Raw genomic sequence first — 19587 nt, forward strand, 5'->3', positions numbered from 1 at the left:
GTGGTGAGTCCTCTGCTCTCATTGCGGAGGGCGAACATTCAATCCTTAGTTCAGTTGGGGAACTAAGATCCTACAAGCTGGGCGGTGCAGCAAAAAAAAAAAAAAAAAAAAAAAACCACCACTGCACTGGATTCTTCAAAGATGATGAAAAAGAGAAGGGAGTGATAATAATTGTTGATGCTGGGTGAGTATTGAGAGTTTATTGTACTACTTTTGTATATGTATGAAATTTTCCATAATGAAAGATACAACTAGTGGAGGGGAGGGGGTTTAAAAGATACTAAAGAGCGAGGATGAAAAGGCATTACACACTGGGAGAAAATGTCTGCAAATCATATATCCAACACAGAATTTGTATCTAGGCTAGATAATTCTTAAAACTCAGCAATAATAAATAGATCCAATTAGAATATGGGCAAAGGACATGAACAGGTATTTTACCAAAGTATAAATTGGCAAGTGAAAAGATACTCAACATCATTAGCCACTAGGGAATTGCAAGATACAAATCTGTACAGCTATCAGAAGAGCTTTTAAATATTTTAATGCTAAATGCTGGCAAGGATGCAAAGGAACTGAATCTATTACATTGCCAGGAATGAGAAATAGTACAGCCACCATGGGGAATAATTTGGCAGTTTTTTATAAAACCAAACATGCATTTACCATATGACCCAGTATTTGCACTCTGAGCATTCATCTCAAAAAAATGAAAACTGTTACACACACACACACACACACACACACACGCCTGTATGTGATTGTTAAAAGCAGTTTTGCTAGTAATAGTAATTTGTAATAACTCATCAAATATCCTTCAACAGGTGGTTAAAAGAAACTGCCATATATCTATACCATGGAATACTTACTACTGTGCAGTAAAATTGAATGACCTATTGATATCTGCAGTGACTCAAGTGCATTCCAAGAGAATTATGCTGAGTGAAAAAATCCAATCTCAAAAGGTCGTATACTGTATGGTCACATTTATATAATACTCTAAAATAACAAAAAAAGTATAGGGATGAAAAAAACCAGATTAGTGGTTGCCAGAGGTTGGGGATGGAGGGACAGAGCAACAGAAGAGAGAGGGGTTGCCCTTAGAGAGGTCTTGGTGTTGGAAACATTGTGTATCTGAATTGTGATGGTGGTTCCACAAATCTACACGTGATAAAATGACAAGTACACACACACATTGTACCAATGTCAGTTTCCTGATTTTTATCTTAAATTATAATTATGTAAGATGTACCCATTGATGGAAACTAGTTGAAGGTTGTTATTATCTTTGCAACTCCTGTGAATCTGTAAATTCATACTAGAAAGCAAATCTAAACAGCCATACCAAATATAGTGTGTGAAGCTGACTTGGAAAAACAATTAATGAAGTCTATATTTTAGGACAGTTGAAAATTTAAAAATGACTGATAATAGATGATATTTGGGAATATTTGTTAATTTTCCTACCTGTAATGATAGTATTGTTAGTGTCAAGATTCTTATTAAAGGATACATGTAGAACTATTTGGAATGAGTATTTTGATGTTTACAACTTTAAAAATGTTTTTCAGTATGCATAGAGAGAGAAGGCAAACGTTGTTTAGTTACTCAGTAATGTCTGACTCTTGTGACTTCATGGGCTATAGAAGCCTACCTGGATCCTTTGTCCGTGGAATTCTCCAGGCAAGAATACTAGAGCGGATTGCTATTTCCTTCTCCAGGGGATATTTTGGACTCAGGATCTGATCCTGTCCCCTGCAGTGGCAGGCAGATTCTTTACTACTAAGCCACCAGGAAAGTCCAACGCAAAGAGAGTGAAGTGTTTTTGTTGAGTACAGGCATTCACTGTACCATTCTCTGTACGTTTGATATTTCCAAAATAAAACATTAGGGTCAAAATGATCAGGGCCTTCTACAGATGGATACTCTGTAGCTTCAGGCTCCCAGCTGCTCTCCTCACTTCATTGCTCTTGCCAGGCGTAGGAATGCCCCTTGCCCTGAGGTTCAGGGTCCCTAGTCCACCTGCACTCTTCCTCTAAGCTTGTTCTTCCATCCCTGATCCGTTGCGAAATTGGACACCCAACGAGAAGACAGTACCTCCGAGATTCCTAGAGAGGCTGGTCTGGCGACTTGGGGAGCCGGAAGCCCATCCCCAGGCACTTCCTGTCCGGTCATTGTTCTTGTGCCGGTAGGCGCCGGGGTCCAGGCCACCCGCCTTCTGCTCCAGAGCTCGCGAGCTCCGGCCGTGCTTCTGCTCCGCGCACGGTGAGCGGGGGTGGTGTGGCCTGGGCGCGAACGTCGGGTGCGCGGGAGGGTCCATTCCAGGGGTATGCCCCCCTCGCCCTCCCTTCAGGGATCCCAGCACTGTCTGTCTGTCCCGGGGCGGCTCCGCGCCCCGGCACTTCGGAAATCCGCTGTTGCCTACCTACCGGGGGCCTAGTCCCGGGGTAGGTTGGACACGAACCGCCCCAGGGGCCCGGCTTATCCCAGGATCTGGGCTGTGTGGCGTCTGGAGGTGGAGGAGATGGGTTGCCACGATTGGAAATAGGGAAAGGACGTTGAAAGAAAGCCCATGATAGGAGACTGTGCTGTCTAGGGCTGGAGGCCAGTTAGAATATCAGCAGTCTGATATCAATGCCCAAAGTAGGCGATCTTGTGTATACACGGGTGAAACGAGTATTAAGGACCTTCCTCCCTGATAAAATTCAACTAGTCATGGAAAGAAGAATTCTCCAGAATTAAGATTTGTTGCAGGACTGAAATATTGCACTACTCAAGAGATGCAGGGTATGGAATAAGTTGCCAATAAGTTTAATGCAGAATAAAGTATATGATCACTTCAGTAGTAGCAAAAGAGAACTTAATGAAATTTAGCACTTTTCTCCTAATAAGACACCTAAAGGGAAATAGGAAAATTTCAGTTTCTCCATAATCAGTTATAATGGTAGATTAATACTCACAGATTAAGAACAAAAAAATCTGTTTGGCTTGGCTGTGATACTGGGGAACTGTTAGTTCATGGTGATATGATTTGTTTCAGTCCTTTTAGAAAGCAGTTTGACAATATATGTCACCTATAAAATCCTTTGGTTAGTAATCCCTCTATTCTAAAGGAATAATTCAGCAGCAGAAAAAACTATTTGCATGAAAAGAATCTTAAAAATTATGTTAAGAAAATAAACTGGAAACAAGGTTCTTTTACTAAAGCAGTGATTAATAAATAGGGGCTGGTTTAGTAAATTATAATATTATGGTGGTGGTGGTTTAGTCGCTAAGTCGTGTGCAACTCTTGGCGACCCCATGGACTGCAGCCCACCAGGCTCCTCTGTCCATGGGATTTTCCAGGCAAGAATACTGGAATGGATTGCCATTTCCTTCTCCAGCAGATCTTCCCAACCCAGGAATCGAACCCAGGTCTCCTGCAGTGCAGGCAGATTCTTTACCGACTGAGCTATGAGGGAAGTCCTATAATATTATAGGTATTATATAATATATAGTATTTATATTGTTTTTAAATTATGTATATTATAATATTTAGAGTACCATGCCAGAAGGAGGTGGCATTGTATGTACTTAACATTAAAACATTTACCATCTTAAGAGTGCTGTTTTGTCTCACAGTTGAAAGAAATAGAAAAATATAAAAATCAAAGGAAGAGGACCTTAAAACCACCTGTGATTACATCACCCAGAGATAACCTCTCCTAACATGGTGGTGTCTAGTGCTAAGTTGCTTAGCAGTAAGTCATGTCCAACTCTTTACGACCCCATGGACTGTAGCCCACCAGGCTCCTCTGTCCATGGGATTCTCCAGGCAAGAATACTGGAATGGATTGTTGTGCCCTTCTCCAGGGGATCTTCCTGACCCAGGGATTGAACCTGCATCTTTTATGTCTCCTGCATTGCCAGGCGGGTTCTTTACCACTAGTGCTACCTAGGAAGCACAGTTGGTGTCTTTTTCTTGAGAGTCTTTTGTTCATACTATTGTTCTTGGTGCTTAAAACAAACAAAACAAAATCTTTGCATTGTAATGACCCTTCTTAAAAAAAAAAAAAGCCCATGGTGATAATTGTGAAAATATGCATCCCCTAAATTAAAAAGTTCAAGTCATAATTGTCAGTATGGTTGGAGGTTTTCCCTCAAAATAAGTATTTTAAATTCTTCAATATACAGTGATTATCTCTCTGGAGATGAGCAAGGGGTAATTTTTTTTAATCATTTTCTGTTTTTTTAAGTTTTTACAATTATATTAACTGTATAATCAGGGGAAATCAATAAACATTACATAAAAGTGTTTGTAATGTGATCATTATGGAGATAAATTGCCTATTTACAGTCCAACTCCTTCCATCCTGTTGAGGAATAGAGCAAACCCTGTGCTGTAGTGGCTGCTGCCTGGACACTGGTAACCTGTGGTCTTTGTGGCATCCAGGGAAACCTCTGCTCTACTAACAGTGTTTTCTGATTTCCCAGTAGATACTACTCATCATGTCCCTGGGAGGAAACTCAGGAAGAAGCTTTTGAAACTTAAAGATTAGATGGGGCTTGACTTCTGCTGGGCAACCCCCAGCCATAGGAATTCTGCTGAGCAGAGACGATGACCACAGAATTGAGAGAGGCTGTGGCCCTGGCTCACTGGGGCCCAGTGACAGTGAAAAAAGAGGAAGAAGAGGAGGAAGGCTTTGTGGGCCAGGCATCCAGCCAACAAGTGCACTCTGAAAACATCAAAGTCTGGGCCCCTGGGGAAGCTCCTCAGACATGCCTCCCTGTGTCAGAACAGGAGGAAAAGGTAAGCAGTGGTCGGGGAGGAGAGAGGGAGGATGGTCCTAAAGATTGCACATGATTTCAGGAGGGACCCTGTCCTTCCGCTTCCACACCTAGAGTCTTATTTCCTGGTGAGGGCTCTGGCCTTTAGTCTTTTGCAATTTAATTGAAACATACTATTCTATTGATGTTGACATTCAGTACTTTATATAAACCAGTGCTTCTCAAACTGTGCTACAGTTTGCAATTAGCTGGGGAGTTTTTTTATGAAATCATGATACCTATGTCATATCTCATGTAAGTTAAATCAGAATCTCTGGGGAGGTGGGCCCCAGATCTCTGTATACAAAAAAAAAAAAAAAGCTCTTCCAGTGAGTCCAGGCATGATTTGATAACTCTTACTTGTACTTCTCAAACTAATATATGTAAGAATCACCAGGGGTTGGGGTCAGGGGATATGAGGTCTTGTCAAAATGAAGATTCTGATTCAGGAGATCTGGGGTATTGGTCAGAGACTCTGCAGTTTTCACACACTCCCAGTGATGGTGATTCTGCTTGTCCACAGACCACAATTTGAGTCGTGAGGCTGTATGTTTTCAAACCTACACCTCACCATGACTAGCTGTATGAGGGCAGAGGTACCCCAAAGACTCTCTGTAATAATATGACCAGAACCTTGCTTCTTTGATCTTTAGGCTTTAGGAAGATCTACTCTGAAAAATCTCCCCATGTCTTGTCATGCACTCACTGACAAGTTAGGTTTGGGCAGTGAGATGAAGTCAAAGTGATAGGGGAAAAGGTAGCAGGCTTGCTTCTCTGCCTAACTCACCTTGGGGATTAGGGAAGACTCTCTGGCTTCCTTTTCCCTTTTTTTAAATATTTGGTGTTTTTCTTTCTTTCTTTTTTTTTTTATGGCCTTGAAGAATAGGTGCTTATGTTCTTGTCCTCAAAGTTATGATCATACCACCTTCCACCGACAGTCTCCTCAGAAACCCACCTGTGCCTGCTTGTTTCTAGGGTCAGAACATGTTCTGGGACATGGCTGTAGTCCTGAAACCAACACAAGAGGCACCTGCTGCTTCAACCCCAGGCAGCTCTTCATTACCAGGGACTCTGGCCAAGAGCGAGCTACTGGACACTCATGGGAACATGGCCTGTCTAGGTGAGGTCAATTCTCTGATTCAGAATCTGACTGTTGAGGTTTCTCAAAATCTTTTCAGAGGCTGCTGGTGTGGTCTCCTAGCCTGAGCAACAGAGAGTACTGAGGTGTTGAAGGTGTCAGGGAGAGCTGGGCAGAGGAATACTGAAAGATGCCTATGCATTTGTCATAGGAAATGGCTTGTTTTGCACACAGTTTCAAGACACCACACCAGGCAAACACAGGTAAACTCCAAATTTAGTTTTTTAAAAAATAATTTTACATATTTATTTATTTTTGGCTCTGCTGGGCCTTCTTCCTGCAAAGGCAGTGGCTTCTCTGTTGCAGATCACAGACTCTAGGGAGCATAGGCTTTGAGAGCTGTATAGTTGTGGCGCACAGGTTTAGTTGGTCCTCGGCAAATGGGATCTTCCCGGATCAGGGGATCAAACGTGTCACCTACTTGGCAGGCAGATTCTTTACCACTGAGCCACCAGGGAAGTTCTCCAAATTTAACTTTTGATTACATTTATTGTTCAGCAAGTTTCATATCTATGCACACATGTAGACACATGTCCTCTCCCTATGCTTCGTGTTTGTTGTAGCTTGGTGAGCCTGCAAGAGAAGCTAACTAAGATAAGAAGGGTCACCTTTTGTGGTGATTTTTTGAGGTGTTCCATTTTCATAGGTCTTTGTGGACTTTCTAGAGGATTTTGAACACTTGTGTCAGCCATGATGATGTCCAAAGTCAGTCATGATGGCTGACTTACCACCTGGTTCTCCAGGCTGGGACTCAGGATATGCCTGGCTAGCAGTGGTGGAAGCTTGTGAAGTAGGGACATGTAACTGGGTCAAGTGTGTGGTCACCATAAGTCCTGTGTTGTGGAAGCAGTCCCTGCATGCCTGCCAAGGCCCCTCTGGCACTGGCATGCTATGAGTCTGCCTGGCCAGGGCTGTGGCTGAATATTCTGAACCCTCTCTCCTCCCTAGCCAGTTCCTCAAGCATTTGCAAACCAAGTCCCTTTCTTAAACCAGTGTTTTGGGGAAGGTTAGGACGGCCACCTTTCATATTCCTGTGTCTTCTTTAATTCCCCAAACTCTCAGTAACTTCTGTTTCCTATCTTTGCTTTCTGTTCTAGTCCTTCTGGCACATTCCCCTTATATCACTGCTTTTCTGTTTCCCTGCTTTATCAGACATTCGTGGTCTGAACTCCAACAGCTGCACCCATCCACTAGGAATGGCCACTGTTTTCTATTTTTCTTTTTTTTGGCTGTGCGGGTCTTTGTTGTAGCAAGTGGGCTGTAGGCTTTCACTAGTTGTGGTGCACCAGCTTCTCATTGTGGTGCAAGGGCTTTTCTTGTTGCAGAGTATGGGCTCAGTGGTTGCCTCAAGGGCTTCTCTACTTGTAGCATTCAGGCTCTCTAGTTGTAGTGTGCAGTCTTAATTGCCCTGTGGCATGTGGGATCTTAGTTTCACAACCAGGGATTGAACTTCTGTCCTTTGCATTGGAAGACTGAGTCTTAACCACTGGACCACCAGGCAAGACCAGACAACTATTTTCTTTCCCTGCTTTTCCCAGCCAGGACTCACCTTTCTGCCAGCCATTTCTGTTGTTACAGGTAATGGCGAGAACACTGACTTCTAGCCATTGAGGGGGGAACCCCAGTGTAGTTGCTGCCATATCTCTGAGAACTCTTTGACCTTGAGCAAGTCCATTCTTTTTCTGAACCTCCATTTTCTGTTCTATGAACTGGGGTCTGTTCATTCAGTAAATATAAGATTTGTTGAGGTACTGCTTCCTGTGTGCCCAGCTGTGTAACAGGTGCTGGACATATAGCAGTGAGTGAAAACAGCCTTGCACTTTTTTAGCTCCCATACAAGTGAAGGGAAATACTTTCATCTTGATAATAAAATTGTATAGTATACATGAAAGTACTTTGGAAATTTTGATGTGAATGTCTGAGAGTTTTATTTACAGTTTGGTGTGTACTCATTAAAATTGAATTTATTAAGGTTTATACATTAAAATAAAAAATTTTTTTTTTTAATTTTTTAGCCATACCACGCAGCATGTGGGATCTTAGTTCCCTGCCTAGGGATCAAACCCTTGCACCCTGCATTGGAAGTACAGAGTGTTAACCCCTGGACTGCCAGGGAAGTACTTAAAGTGTATATATTTAAAACAAGTTTTTAAACTTTTTAGTATAACTTGTTTTTATTTCCTTTGTACATCTGGAAAAATTCAGAAGATGGGGCTTCCATGGTGGCTCACTGGTAAAGAATCCGCCTGCCAATGCAGGAGACACAGGTTCGATCTCTGATCCAGAAAGATAACTATTGAGCCTGTGCTCTAGATCCCGGGAGCTGCAGCTACTGAGTCTGTGCACCCTAGAGCCCATGCTCCGAAATAAGACAAGCCATGGCAATGAGAAACCTGAGCATCACAACTGGAGAGTAGCCCCCGCTCGCCACAACTAGAGAAAAGCCCAAACAGGAGCGAAGACCCAGCACAGCCAAAAATAAATAAAAATATTAAAAAAAAAAAAAAAAGAAAAGAAAAAGGAGAGGGGGATTCCCTGGTGGTCCAGTGGTTAGAACTCCCCGCTTCCACTGCTGAAGGCCCAGGTTCGATCACTGGTCAAGGAACTAAGATCCCAAAAGCCATGTGATGTGGCCAAAAAACCAGGAAAGGAAGAGTGAAGAGGTAGTAGGGGAAAGAGATAATAAGGAGAAAGTAAGATAAGAAGGAAGAAAAGAAGATATAAGAGCAGTTTTAAACTACAGGGAGAAAAATGGAGTAGAGTTTAAAAAAAAAAATCACAACAGTAGAAATAGATATAACCAAAAAAAGATTAGCTTTTCAGGGTTTTCTGTTGTCGAAGTCAGGGCTTTGTTGTATCCAGGGCTCAGCCATTCTCTTTCTCTGACACTGCCCTTCCTGAGTGACTGTGCTGGAGTTGCATTACCATGGTCTTAGCCAGCAACCAAACTGGACTGTCCCCTTGCCCAGTATTGCTCTGTGCCTTAAACATCCCCATGCCACCCACTCCCTTCTTGGTTGGAGAGTTGCCCTGGTCTGTGCCAGTAGGGTGTCTGGATGCTCGATTCCCCTGTGCAGTTGCTCATGACCTGCAGCTTACAGCTGAATTCAATATACTTCCCCATCTTTATGAATTGACCATCCTATTCTTTTTCTAGATCTTAAAAATCTGAAACTTACATTTTCTGTTTTTGTTTGTTTGTTTCAGGTGCTGAAACCAAAAATCGACAGTTATTGGTTCCAAAAATTGAAATATGTGATGAAACAGAAAAATCCTTCATCGTTTCAGGAAGAATCCAGAAAGTTGACCCGCAAGGACCCAAGTTAGGAGAAGCCTGTGAAAATAGGAACATGTTAAAGAGGCAAAGAATAAAGAGGGAGCAGAAAGATTTTGGACAGGTGACAGTGAAGGACTGTCACCTCCCTGAAAACCTCAAAGAAGAGGAAGACCAGAAGTGTCCCAAAGCTGAGGAGCGATACACCCTCAGTTCTGGCTCTGTTAAAAATCAGAAAAGCCAGCCTGGGCAGAAACCTTTTACATGCGGCGTGTGTGGGAAAGGCTTTAGCCAGAGCGCAAATCTCGTGGTGCATCAGCGAATCCACACTGGGGAGAAACCCTTTGAATGTCACCAGTGTGGGAAGGCCTTCATTCAGAGTGCAAACCTTGTTGTGCATCAGCGAATCCATACTGGACAGAAACCCTATGTTTGTTCAAAGTGTGGGAAAGCCTTCACCCAGAGTTCAAACCTGACTGTACATCAAAAAATCCACTCCTTAGAGAAAACCTTTAAGTGCAACGAATGTGAGAAAGCCTTCAGTTACAGCTCACAGCTTGCCCGGCACCAGAAAGTCCACATCACAGAAAAATGCTATGAATGTAACGAGTGTGGGAAAACGTTTACCCGGAGCTCCAACCTCATTGTTCACCAGAGAATCCATACCGGGGAGAAGCCATTCGCCTGTAATGACTGTGGCAAAGCCTTCACCCAGAGCGCCAATCTTATTGTGCATCAGCGAAGCCATACTGGGGAGAAGCCATATGAGTGCAAAGAGTGTGGAAAAGCCTTCAGTTGTTTTTCACACCTCATCGTGCACCAGAGAATTCACACTGCAGAGAAACCTTATGACTGCAGCGAGTGTGGGAAGGCCTTCAGTCAGCTCTCTTGCCTTATCGTGCACCAGAGAATTCATAGCGGGGACCTTCCGTACGTGTGCAACGAATGTGGGAAGGCCTTCACGTGCAGCTCGTACCTGCTTATTCATCAGAGGATCCATAACGGGGAGAAGCCATACACATGCAATGAGTGTGGCAAGTCCTTCCGGCAGAGGTCGAGCCTCACGGTGCACCAGAGAACCCACACGGGGGAGAAGCCCTATGAGTGTGCCAAGTGCGGTGCAGCCTTCATCTCCAACTCGCACCTCATGCGCCACCACAGAACCCACCTCGTGGAGAGCACATAGAGGGCAAGGGAGACCTCCAGGTGCCGATCCAAACCTCCCGCTCCCCAAGTCGGATAGAAACCTCTTGGCTGTTTCCTCCTCGGCAAAAATGAAGCCTGCTCTGTCCTACAAAGTTACGGTTTTGGACTTGCCTGGTGGTCCAGTGGGTAAGACTCAGCTTCCAGTGCAGGGAGCACGGGTCTGATCCCTGGTCGGGGAAGTTCCATATGCTCTGCAGCCAAAAAAAAGAAAAAAAAGCAACAGTTTTCAGGAGTGCAGCACAAAACACAAGACAGACATTTCAGAGGCTAGTTTAAAGAAAATGAAAACGAAGGCCTCAAGGCAAGGATTTTATGTTTAACAGTACTCCAAGTGATCATATTGTTTGAAGTGGGATGTGGCCTTCTTAGAAACGGGTCATACAGAGCTCCGTGATAAAGATCCTTCTGGGGAAAAGGATTTTTCACTTAATTTTGTTTTTGAAAACTCTGGTAATTTTCCTGGGCAACATGCAGGTTACTGGTGTGTCTGACTGATGGAATTCGGGAGCTTTGAACCTTGTGTTCTAGTATTTTGGGTTTAAGCAGTGACTCATGAAGGAAACCACTTGGGGTAGCAATTCAACAACTCTCACCTATGAACATGATAAGTTTTCCATTCCCTGGGTAATTTTTTTTTTTAATTAAACAAAAAACTGTCTGCCACTCCTTAAATGGATGGAAGTAGGAACTGGTTGTTTCCCTCATGGTCTGCACCTCATGACAGTTGGAATGGTAAAGCTCTGGAGACTGCTGATGAGTCTCTTCTGATCATTTCCCAGCCTGCATGGCAGTCACTTGAGGATGGATGGAGACTGCACAGCAGAGCCACCGAGACTGCTGGGCTGTGTTCCTTTGAGAAGATCAACAAGTCTTCTAATAACAACCCTGGTTACCATTGCATTCCATTTGAGTGAGACGCTGCTAACAGACCCCTTCCCAGATAAGAGAAGTCACAGAATAAAGCTGGAGGCATGCCCACTTTGTCTGTTCTCATTCCGCCCAGGCCAGCCAGAGGGCTCAGTTTGGGCGTCATTGTCACTTTCTGAATGATCTGGTCACTAGAAGAAATAATGGAGCCCTTGTAATTCTGAGAGGACCCAAGAGGAAAATGAACAGAGAGGGAGGGGGCAGAGTGGAATTCCTAAGATCTTAATTTGTGTTTTTTTAGAAATTCAGAGGTATTGGCATATGAAAACTTTTAGGAGGAGGAAGAAACTGGCTGAGGTAAGATACCTTTGTTACCATTTGAGCCTTTATTCCTGGAAAAACAATTTCTACAACTATGCAATAGGTAGAGTCATATAATAATATTGCCTTGTGTTCATACAGAACCTGATTCCTTGTGTACCTTCTTGTGTAGAGTCATAATACCTGGCACTTATATCATGTTTTCACAGAGATCGTTACCTTAATCCCTGTTACACTGAAAGAGCTGTTTGTCCCCCTTACCTGAGAGAGGTCATTTAACCAAGACTAAGTAACAAGCCTGTGTTCAGACCCAGGTCCTAAATCCAGGTTCCCTTTGTTCTGCCATGTTCATTCTGTCTTGCACATGTAACCCCACCTGAATCTGTGGCAGAGTCTGAGAAAGGGGTAGATAGTCTCATTTTTAGGTGAAGAAGCAGAGCTGACAGATTTGGGGGTGTGCCTTAGAGTGACCAGCAAAACAGCAAATTTAAGATAGGGTTTGAGTCTCTTCTCTTGATTCCTGGGTCTATCTCCATCCTACTTTCAGCATACAAGCATTTATTGTAAATGTTATACCTAGTGAGAGCACTTGGGGGCAGCTCTTGTGCGTAAGTCCATGCATTTATTGTCTCATTTCTACAGGACTAAATATTAGTTACACAGCATTCTGTAGTTTATAGAGTACTTTGCCATACAAAAGGCATACACAAAAAGCTTATTAACTTCTTAACTTGTTTTCCCCTTTAATCAGTCTTTCATCAAAGTATGTATGACTTCTCTTCCATCAAGTCAGTGATGCCATCCAGCCATCTCTGTTTTAGGCCTCAATATTTTTTAAAACTTTGGAAGGGAGTGAACCACTGCAGACAAGTAAAACCTGCAGGTCACAGATGTGTGTGATCAGAGGTGGAGGGGAACTCTAGTATAAGGCAGTGTTCTGCTTCAGCAGAAAAGGACACTGACTACATCGGCTTCTGTGCCTCTAACGACCCTTGGCTGCTGAGACTCTGTGACCTGACTCACTGTATTTGTGTTTCAAGTGAATATACCAAACAATTTATTTGTATGAGTGAAACAAGTTCTATATAACATGCTTTTCTGTTCCCCATTCTACAAAGTGACTTTTTACATTTTTGTTTGTATTTCATCTCCAAATCTGGGTTTCCACAAATCACACCCAGGTTCAGGACTCCTGATCCTACACAAATTACGTGAGCTTAGTAGGTTGCACCCCACTCCAGTACTCTTGCCTGGAAAATCCTATGGACAGAGGAGCCTGGAAGGCTGCAGTCCATGGGGTTGCTGAGGGTCGAACACGACTGAGCGACTTCACTTTCACTTTTCACTTTCATGCATTGGAGAAGGAAATGGCAACCCACTCCAGTGTTCTTGCCTGGAGAATCCCAGGGACGGGGAGCCTGGTGGGCTGCTGTCTATGGGGTCGCACAGAGTCGGACACGACTGAAGTGACTTAGCAGAGTTGGTTGCTAAACAGATCAGATCCTTCCCCACCTCATAACAACTTTCCCTCCCAATTCAATTCCAACCCTCAAAATAAATTACCATCTACTTTTTCCAGTAGGGTTTCTGGTAGGAGAGGAGTGACTACCCTTTGTTATGAAACGTGGCTTAGGTTGTCCTTTTCCTTGGGGTCATTGCCCTTCTTGTTTTTTTTCATGCAAACTTAGATCTCCCACCAAAAATCGAATCTTCCCTGCAGTGGAAGCTCACAGTCTTAACCACTGCACTGCCAGGGAAGTCCCTTCATCTCCCTTCTTCCTAGGCTGGTCTTGCCAGAAGTAGATGTGAACTCTGAAGCCCCATTTTCTTAAGTTGCTGAGAACTATCAGTCTTTCAGCTCTCAGAGAGCTAGGCCTAACAACGAGCATTAAGGGTAGAATGCAGAAATCTGTTTTTACCCTTAAGTGAGACCAACAGATGTATGTTACATGGAGCAAAGGGATGCAAAAGTGAATCATGTACGGGTGCTTTGGGGGCCTGGGGGAGAGATTCCTCATCAGCATACATGCACATAAGCACACACAGCCCCCTCTCAAACACAATTGGCTGTGAATCCTCCAGGCTCAGGAAGCTAGCCCTTCCACCATGCTGTGGGTCCCCTCTCTAGGTGGCTGTCCTCCCACTTCTGTCACTGTCCCACCTTGTGCCTAACCTTTCTGGGGTCACGGTCCATTTGAGAATCCGGTGGAGGTTGTGGATCCTCTTTAGGAGAAACTAAGATTGCACGCTCAGTTTTGCGTTCATTTGTGGAGGCATATAAACTCCCAGAGGCCAATCCGAGAATCCTTTGGGGTCTCAAGTCACACCTGGGGATGTACTATGTAATCACCCACACCTGCTACAGAATGGTAACTTTATTTTTTGGCTGTGTGTGACTTAGTGGGGTCTTAGTTCCCTGACCAGGGATTGAACTCCAGCCCCTGCAGTGAAAGTGCTGAATCCTAACCACTAGACTGCCAGAGAATTCCCAGTGACATTTTTCAAAATTAACATCAGACTACGGAATCTCTAGGGATGTTGCCCAGACACATAACCTTTTCAATCTTGCTCCTCCTGGATTCCCCCCCTCCCCCCGTCAGCAAATGGTGGCATCATCCAACACCCAGACCAGAAACCCAGGAGCCATTTCTGGCTTCCAGTGTATCAGGCATTGATGACAAAAATAGTTGTTATGCACTCTCTTTGTGGCAGACATGGTGCTAGGTCCTGGGGTACCAAACCAAGCAAGGCCTGCGTTTCCCCCTTTTCATGTCTCTCACTGGAAAGCTGGATCCCTTAACATGTTTATTTACCAAGTTCTTTATCATCTCTTTCCAGCCTATGGGTTTCGTTTCTCAGGCACCTTTACTGCGGCCTGGAGGCAACTTGCTCTCGTGGTGCCTGTGACCTCTCATCACCACGCCCCACAGCCCCCTTCTGCTTTGCCTAATATTTGGTTTCTTTTAATATTTGGCTCAGGCCCATCTCTGGAAAACCTCTGACCTCCCCATGGCCAAGAAGTATATTTACAAGTCTAGAAGGACATGATACTTGTATCCAGAGTTTTACTTTGGGCTTTAAAGTGAAAAGCATCTGGATTCAAAATTGTGTGTATATTGTGCAGTTCTCATAAAATGTTGTTACATACACTGTATACTCTTTAAAAGTATATAGATAAAAGACATGAAGGAAATATTAAAAAAAAATTTACAAATGTTTAAGTGACTTTTTTGGAGCCATACAAATGGTAAATTTCAGAGCTTGGGCTCAAACCCAGGTCCTAGGGATAATGGAATTATAGGTGATTAAAATTTTTTTAAATAATTTTTGTATTTTTTATAAGGAACAAAAATTTTATAATCAGGAAAAATATTTATTATAATCACAAACTTAGTTTTATTGTATTAACTATAAACAGTATCTCTAATTCTCCATTTGGTAAAATGTGGGATGTAGAATTTGGTAGAATGTGGGATGCTCCGTCTCCTCCCCTTGTCCACCTCTCTGCCTCTGAAAGTGTCAAGTCTGACAATTCTTAAATTCTGTTCTGTAACCATAGTCATTTATGCTTTGTTTATTGATTTGTTCTGAAAGTTGAAATAAACAGCATGAATGTTATTATGACTGTATACATGTTTCTGCAGATGTAAGTAATTTATTATGATTCTGTTTTCTTTTTGGAGCAGCATTTTGTTTTTATTGAAGTTTCTAGTTGTCTTTCTTTTCCCCTTGTGCTGGTTGCTTTTAACACATCCTCCGTTATTTCCAAATTCTCCATCCAATTAGACGTTCTTTGAGTCCCCCTTTCTCCTGTATATATCCCTTCCAGAGACCTCCAGCCTCCTGTTTTAGTCTGTCCATGATGTTTGTTTGTTTTTAATTAAAAAAAATTTTTTGGCCACACTACGTAGCCCATGGGATCTTAGCTCCCTGACCAGGGATCAAACCCATCCTCCATGGAAATGCAGTGGAAATGCAGAGTCTTAACCACTGGACCACCAGGGAAGGCCCGGTCCTTGGTATTCTCTATGCCTACTATGCAGTTGTTACACTGGTACATAGCATCCTAAATTCCACATCTACCTTCTATTTACACTCTCATTTCACTGCAGAGCATCAAGTCACTTACCAAAAAGAGTATGTGGAAGGCAAAAGAGTATGTTGGGTGCCTACGTATGTAAAACAACTTTTCCTGCCCTCACACTTGCTTGGTAGTTTGACTGGCTGTGAAATTCTAGGTTGAAAATTTACCCCCAGAGCTTGTAGGCATTGCTTCACTGACGTATAGAATCCGACATTGTTAATTAGATGCCTGATTGCAGTCTGATTCTTATTTCTTTGACAATCAATAGAACTCACATTTTTGTGATCTCTTTCTCCACCCTTTTCAAGCTCTTAAAGTCTCCTGTTTATCCTTGATATACTCCATTCCCTAATGGACTCAGATTAAATTTTTCAATCTAGCGACTCAAGTACTTCTAGGAAATTTTCTCATGTTATTTGTGACAGTTTTCCCTTTCCATATATTTTTTTTTCCTATTTTCACTGTTTTTGCAATTCCTGTCAATCAAATGTAACTTCTGGATTGATCCTCAACTACTTACTATATTACTTTCATTTCCTTGTCTTAGATACCATTTTCTGGGAGAGTACCTTGATTATTTTTCAACCTTTCTAGTGAGTATTTTGGCAGTAATTAATTTGTAAGAGCCTTTTCTTGTTCTCACTTTGTTCCTTTTGTGTAGCATACTATTCTCATTTTACAGATGCCTCTTAAATCTGAGTATTCTAATTAGAAGGATTTTCCTTAAAGTCTCTTCTGTCACTGAATTGCCTCACCACCTTCATTCCCCTGCTCTGGGTCCTTTTTACTTTTTGTTTATCTTGTTGACTCTCTGGAGGATTTCCTCAAATATGTTGTGATTCTTATACACTCAGATATGAACATGCATATATTTGTGTGGTGTGGAGGCAGGTAGTAGGCTTGGCTCAGTAAAAGGCTTCCCTCTTGAGTGGTTGGTAGGAAGAGGTTGTTTCCCTGAAGACTAAATGCCAGGATGCAGACATCTTTTGGCAAAAAATCATCTCATGTTTTTGTCTGGGGTTTGGATAATGTAAGTGATTCTCTAGAGTGAGAGACAAGGGGATCAAATGTTACTGCAGGTTTTCAGTTTATGCTCTTATTTTTTTATTCTTTAATTTTCTTTTTTTTTTTTTTTTTTTTTGCGGCACTGCACTGCATGCATGGATCTTAGTTCCCCAACCAGGGAGTGAACTGCCCCCCCCCCCCGCCCCCTCCCCCGCAGGGGAAGCTTGGATTCTTAGCCACTGGACCACCAGAGAAGACCCCTGATGCACTTATTTTTAGCCCTATTCCACCTTACCCTTCATTGAACCAGGGGTTTCCAAGTCCCAAGTCATCTGGAATTTGGCAGGTAGACAGCTGCCTCCTTTCACTGCATTGCCCTCAACAAGTATTTCAAGTTGTCACTCCCTCCATCTAATTTTATTGTTGATGAAACCACCATTTTATCCATTTTCTATCCTCTAGAACTTTGTTTCCCTGTCCCATCATTGTTGTTCATATATTTTAAACCATTTTAACTCATTATTGTTTTATTGGAAGCTAAATGATTTAAAAAAGAATGTTGATAATCCTTTGATACAGTAGTACCACTTTTAGAAAACTAAAACTAATTATTTTAGTTTTTGACAATGGTTTATATACTTGTCAGTGTTAATATTTTACAAAAAATGAAAACAGTCCAACTGACTAACAATAGTAGAATGATTATATGTGGTGGAATGTTCTGCAACCACTAAATATCATAATTTAAGGAATATTTAGTGATATGATAAAATATTTGCAATAATATTAAGTGAAACATGCAAAGTATAAAATCCAGTGGTGTGTATAGACACTTCATTTTTCTTAAATATATTAATACATGCCTAGAAAAGACTGGAAGGAAATAAATACCTGAGGTATTAACAGTGGTTAAATTTTCCTGCATTGTCTATATTTTCTACAGTGAGCCTAAATTACTTACATGATCAGAAGGGAAAATTTAAGAAAAAGATCATGGCTTATTTGGAGTGGTAAGATGTTCTTTTGGGGTGTGGAATGGGTAGTGGGGAACAGCAGAATAAGAGTCAGGGGAAATACAGTGGTCAGTTACCAAGGACCTAATGCCAGGCGAGGGGATTCAGCTGGAGAATATGTATAACCCCAGTGTTTGTGACATGCAGTTAAAGCTGTGGAGAGTGGAGGCTGGGCTGGTGAGGGAAGAAAGGCCTCTGGAGATCATACAGACCACTTCTGTCAGAGTCCAGGAGAGACCCTGGATTCTGACCCAGGCAGCAGCAGGGGCCAGAGGAGAAGACAGATGGAATGAGCAGGCCTTCGGGGCACGGAGGATCAATCCAGGCTTCCACACCCTGTGACACATAATCTCTGACAACTGGGGCCTAGCCCAGACCCGAGAGGTCCTGGTTTCTGTGTGCCTCTCTGGGGCTGCCCTGTGTCACCCTGGGTGTGAGGAGGCAACCTAAGTCCTAGCGGGCTACTTGGCTACCCAGGTCCCCGTGCTGGGCCAGTAGCAAGGTTGTAACTGCTGTTAGTTGGAGGGGTTTTCTGTGTGCTAGGCACTCTGCTAAATGCCAAATGTTTTTTTTTAATCTCATTTAGACTTCACCTGAGGAGGGAAGTTCTCTTATTGTCTACATTCTCTTTATTTATTTTTTTTTTTTGAAGTAAGTTTTTATTGGAGCATGGTTGCTTTACAATGTTGTGTTAGTTTCTACTATACAGCAAAATGAATCAGGTGGGTATACATATGCCCCCACTTTTTTGGATTATCTACATTTTCATAGTCAGTAGTCACAGTCAGGATTAAGATAACTAAGGCTAAAGGCCATTATCTCCTCACCCAAGCTATCTTCTCAGTGTGCCTCCAAGAACCCCTCTCCTCATCTAAAAGTGCTTTATTTAATTGGAACAACAGTGCTTGCCTGTGGTAAGAAGTTCGGTGGTACAAGAGCAGACAATAAAGAAGTTGTGTCCCTCCCAGCCCAGAGTACCCCAGTACGTGCATCACAGAGATAACTGTTGTCAATTTCTTGGGGATCCTCCCAGACATGCATTTATAGTCTTATATATTCCCCCCCACACACGCACACACACGACCTTAGGATACTTTTTTTTTTCTTAACTCAGTGTGTCTTGGAGATGGTTTGTTTGCCTGTAAGTTCTAATTCTTTTTCACTGCTGTGTGATATTCTGTTATATGGATGTACTGTGATTCATGGAGCAAGTGCCCTACTGGTGGTCATGTAGGTTCTTTTCTATCTTTTGCTTTTACAAACAATGCCATGATGAATATCCCAGCATACTGTCCTTTATCAATTTATCCTGCAGACAAAATTGTATGCATACAACTTTGTCTGCAGGATAAACTGATAAAGGGTATGTGCATTTGATATTTAGATAGAAATTGCAAAAGCAGTTCCCAGTATGTGTGAAAATGCCCACTTCCCTGAATCCTCTATGATACTATTGTTGTCTTTTCTGCTCTGATAAATGAAAAATGCTCTCATATTTTAGTTTGCATTCAGTTAAAGTGAGGGAGAAGGCAATGGCACCCCACTCCAGTGTTCTTGCCTGGAGAATCCCACGGACGTAGAAGCCTGGTAGGCTGCAGTCCATGGGGTCGCACAGAGTCGGACACGACTGAAGTGACTTAGCAGCAGCAGTAACATGAGTGAACCTGAAAATCATGTCTTGTGTTTAAAAGTCATGTGTATTTCTTTTTGTGTGTGAATTCCCTGTACATGTTCTTTAAGCATTTTTTTTTTCTGTTGGGTTGTTGACCCTCTTAAGAATTTATTTCTAAAGTGAAAAGTGAAAGCGAAAGTTGCTCAGTCGAGTCCGACTCTTTGTGACCCCATAGACTATACAGTCCATGGAATTCTCCAG

At 42.6% G+C, this 19587-nt stretch overlaps 1 protein-coding gene across 2 annotated transcripts; it reads left to right on the top strand.

Annotated features, from left to right (window-relative positions):
• The first annotated feature begins 2163 nt into the window (after nucleotides 1-2163).
• ZNF35 (zinc finger protein 35) lies at nucleotides 2164-15230 on the top strand. Of its 2 annotated transcripts, none has more exons than XM_015459469.3 (4): nucleotides 2164-2265; nucleotides 4477-4789; nucleotides 5782-5926; nucleotides 9152-15230. In XM_015459469.3, exons 2-4 carry the CDS (start codon nucleotides 4598-4600, stop codon nucleotides 10402-10404), a joined length of 1590 nt encoding a protein of 529 aa, XP_015314955.2. In that variant the 5' UTR covers nucleotides 2164-2265; nucleotides 4477-4597; the 3' UTR covers nucleotides 10405-15230. The 2 variants fall into 2 exon arrangements, with proteins under 2 accessions (XP_015314955.2, NP_001192354.3); NM_001205425.3 differs by having other exon boundaries at nucleotides 2233-2265; nucleotides 4474-4789; nucleotides 9152-11692.
• Nucleotides 15231-19587: the final 4357 nt, after the last annotated feature.

This window comes from Bos taurus, chromosome 22 (assembly GCF_002263795.3).
Source record: "Bos taurus isolate L1 Dominette 01449 registration number 42190680 breed Hereford chromosome 22, ARS-UCD2.0, whole genome shotgun sequence".
NCBI lineage: Eukaryota > Metazoa > Chordata > Mammalia > Artiodactyla > Bovidae > Bos > Bos taurus.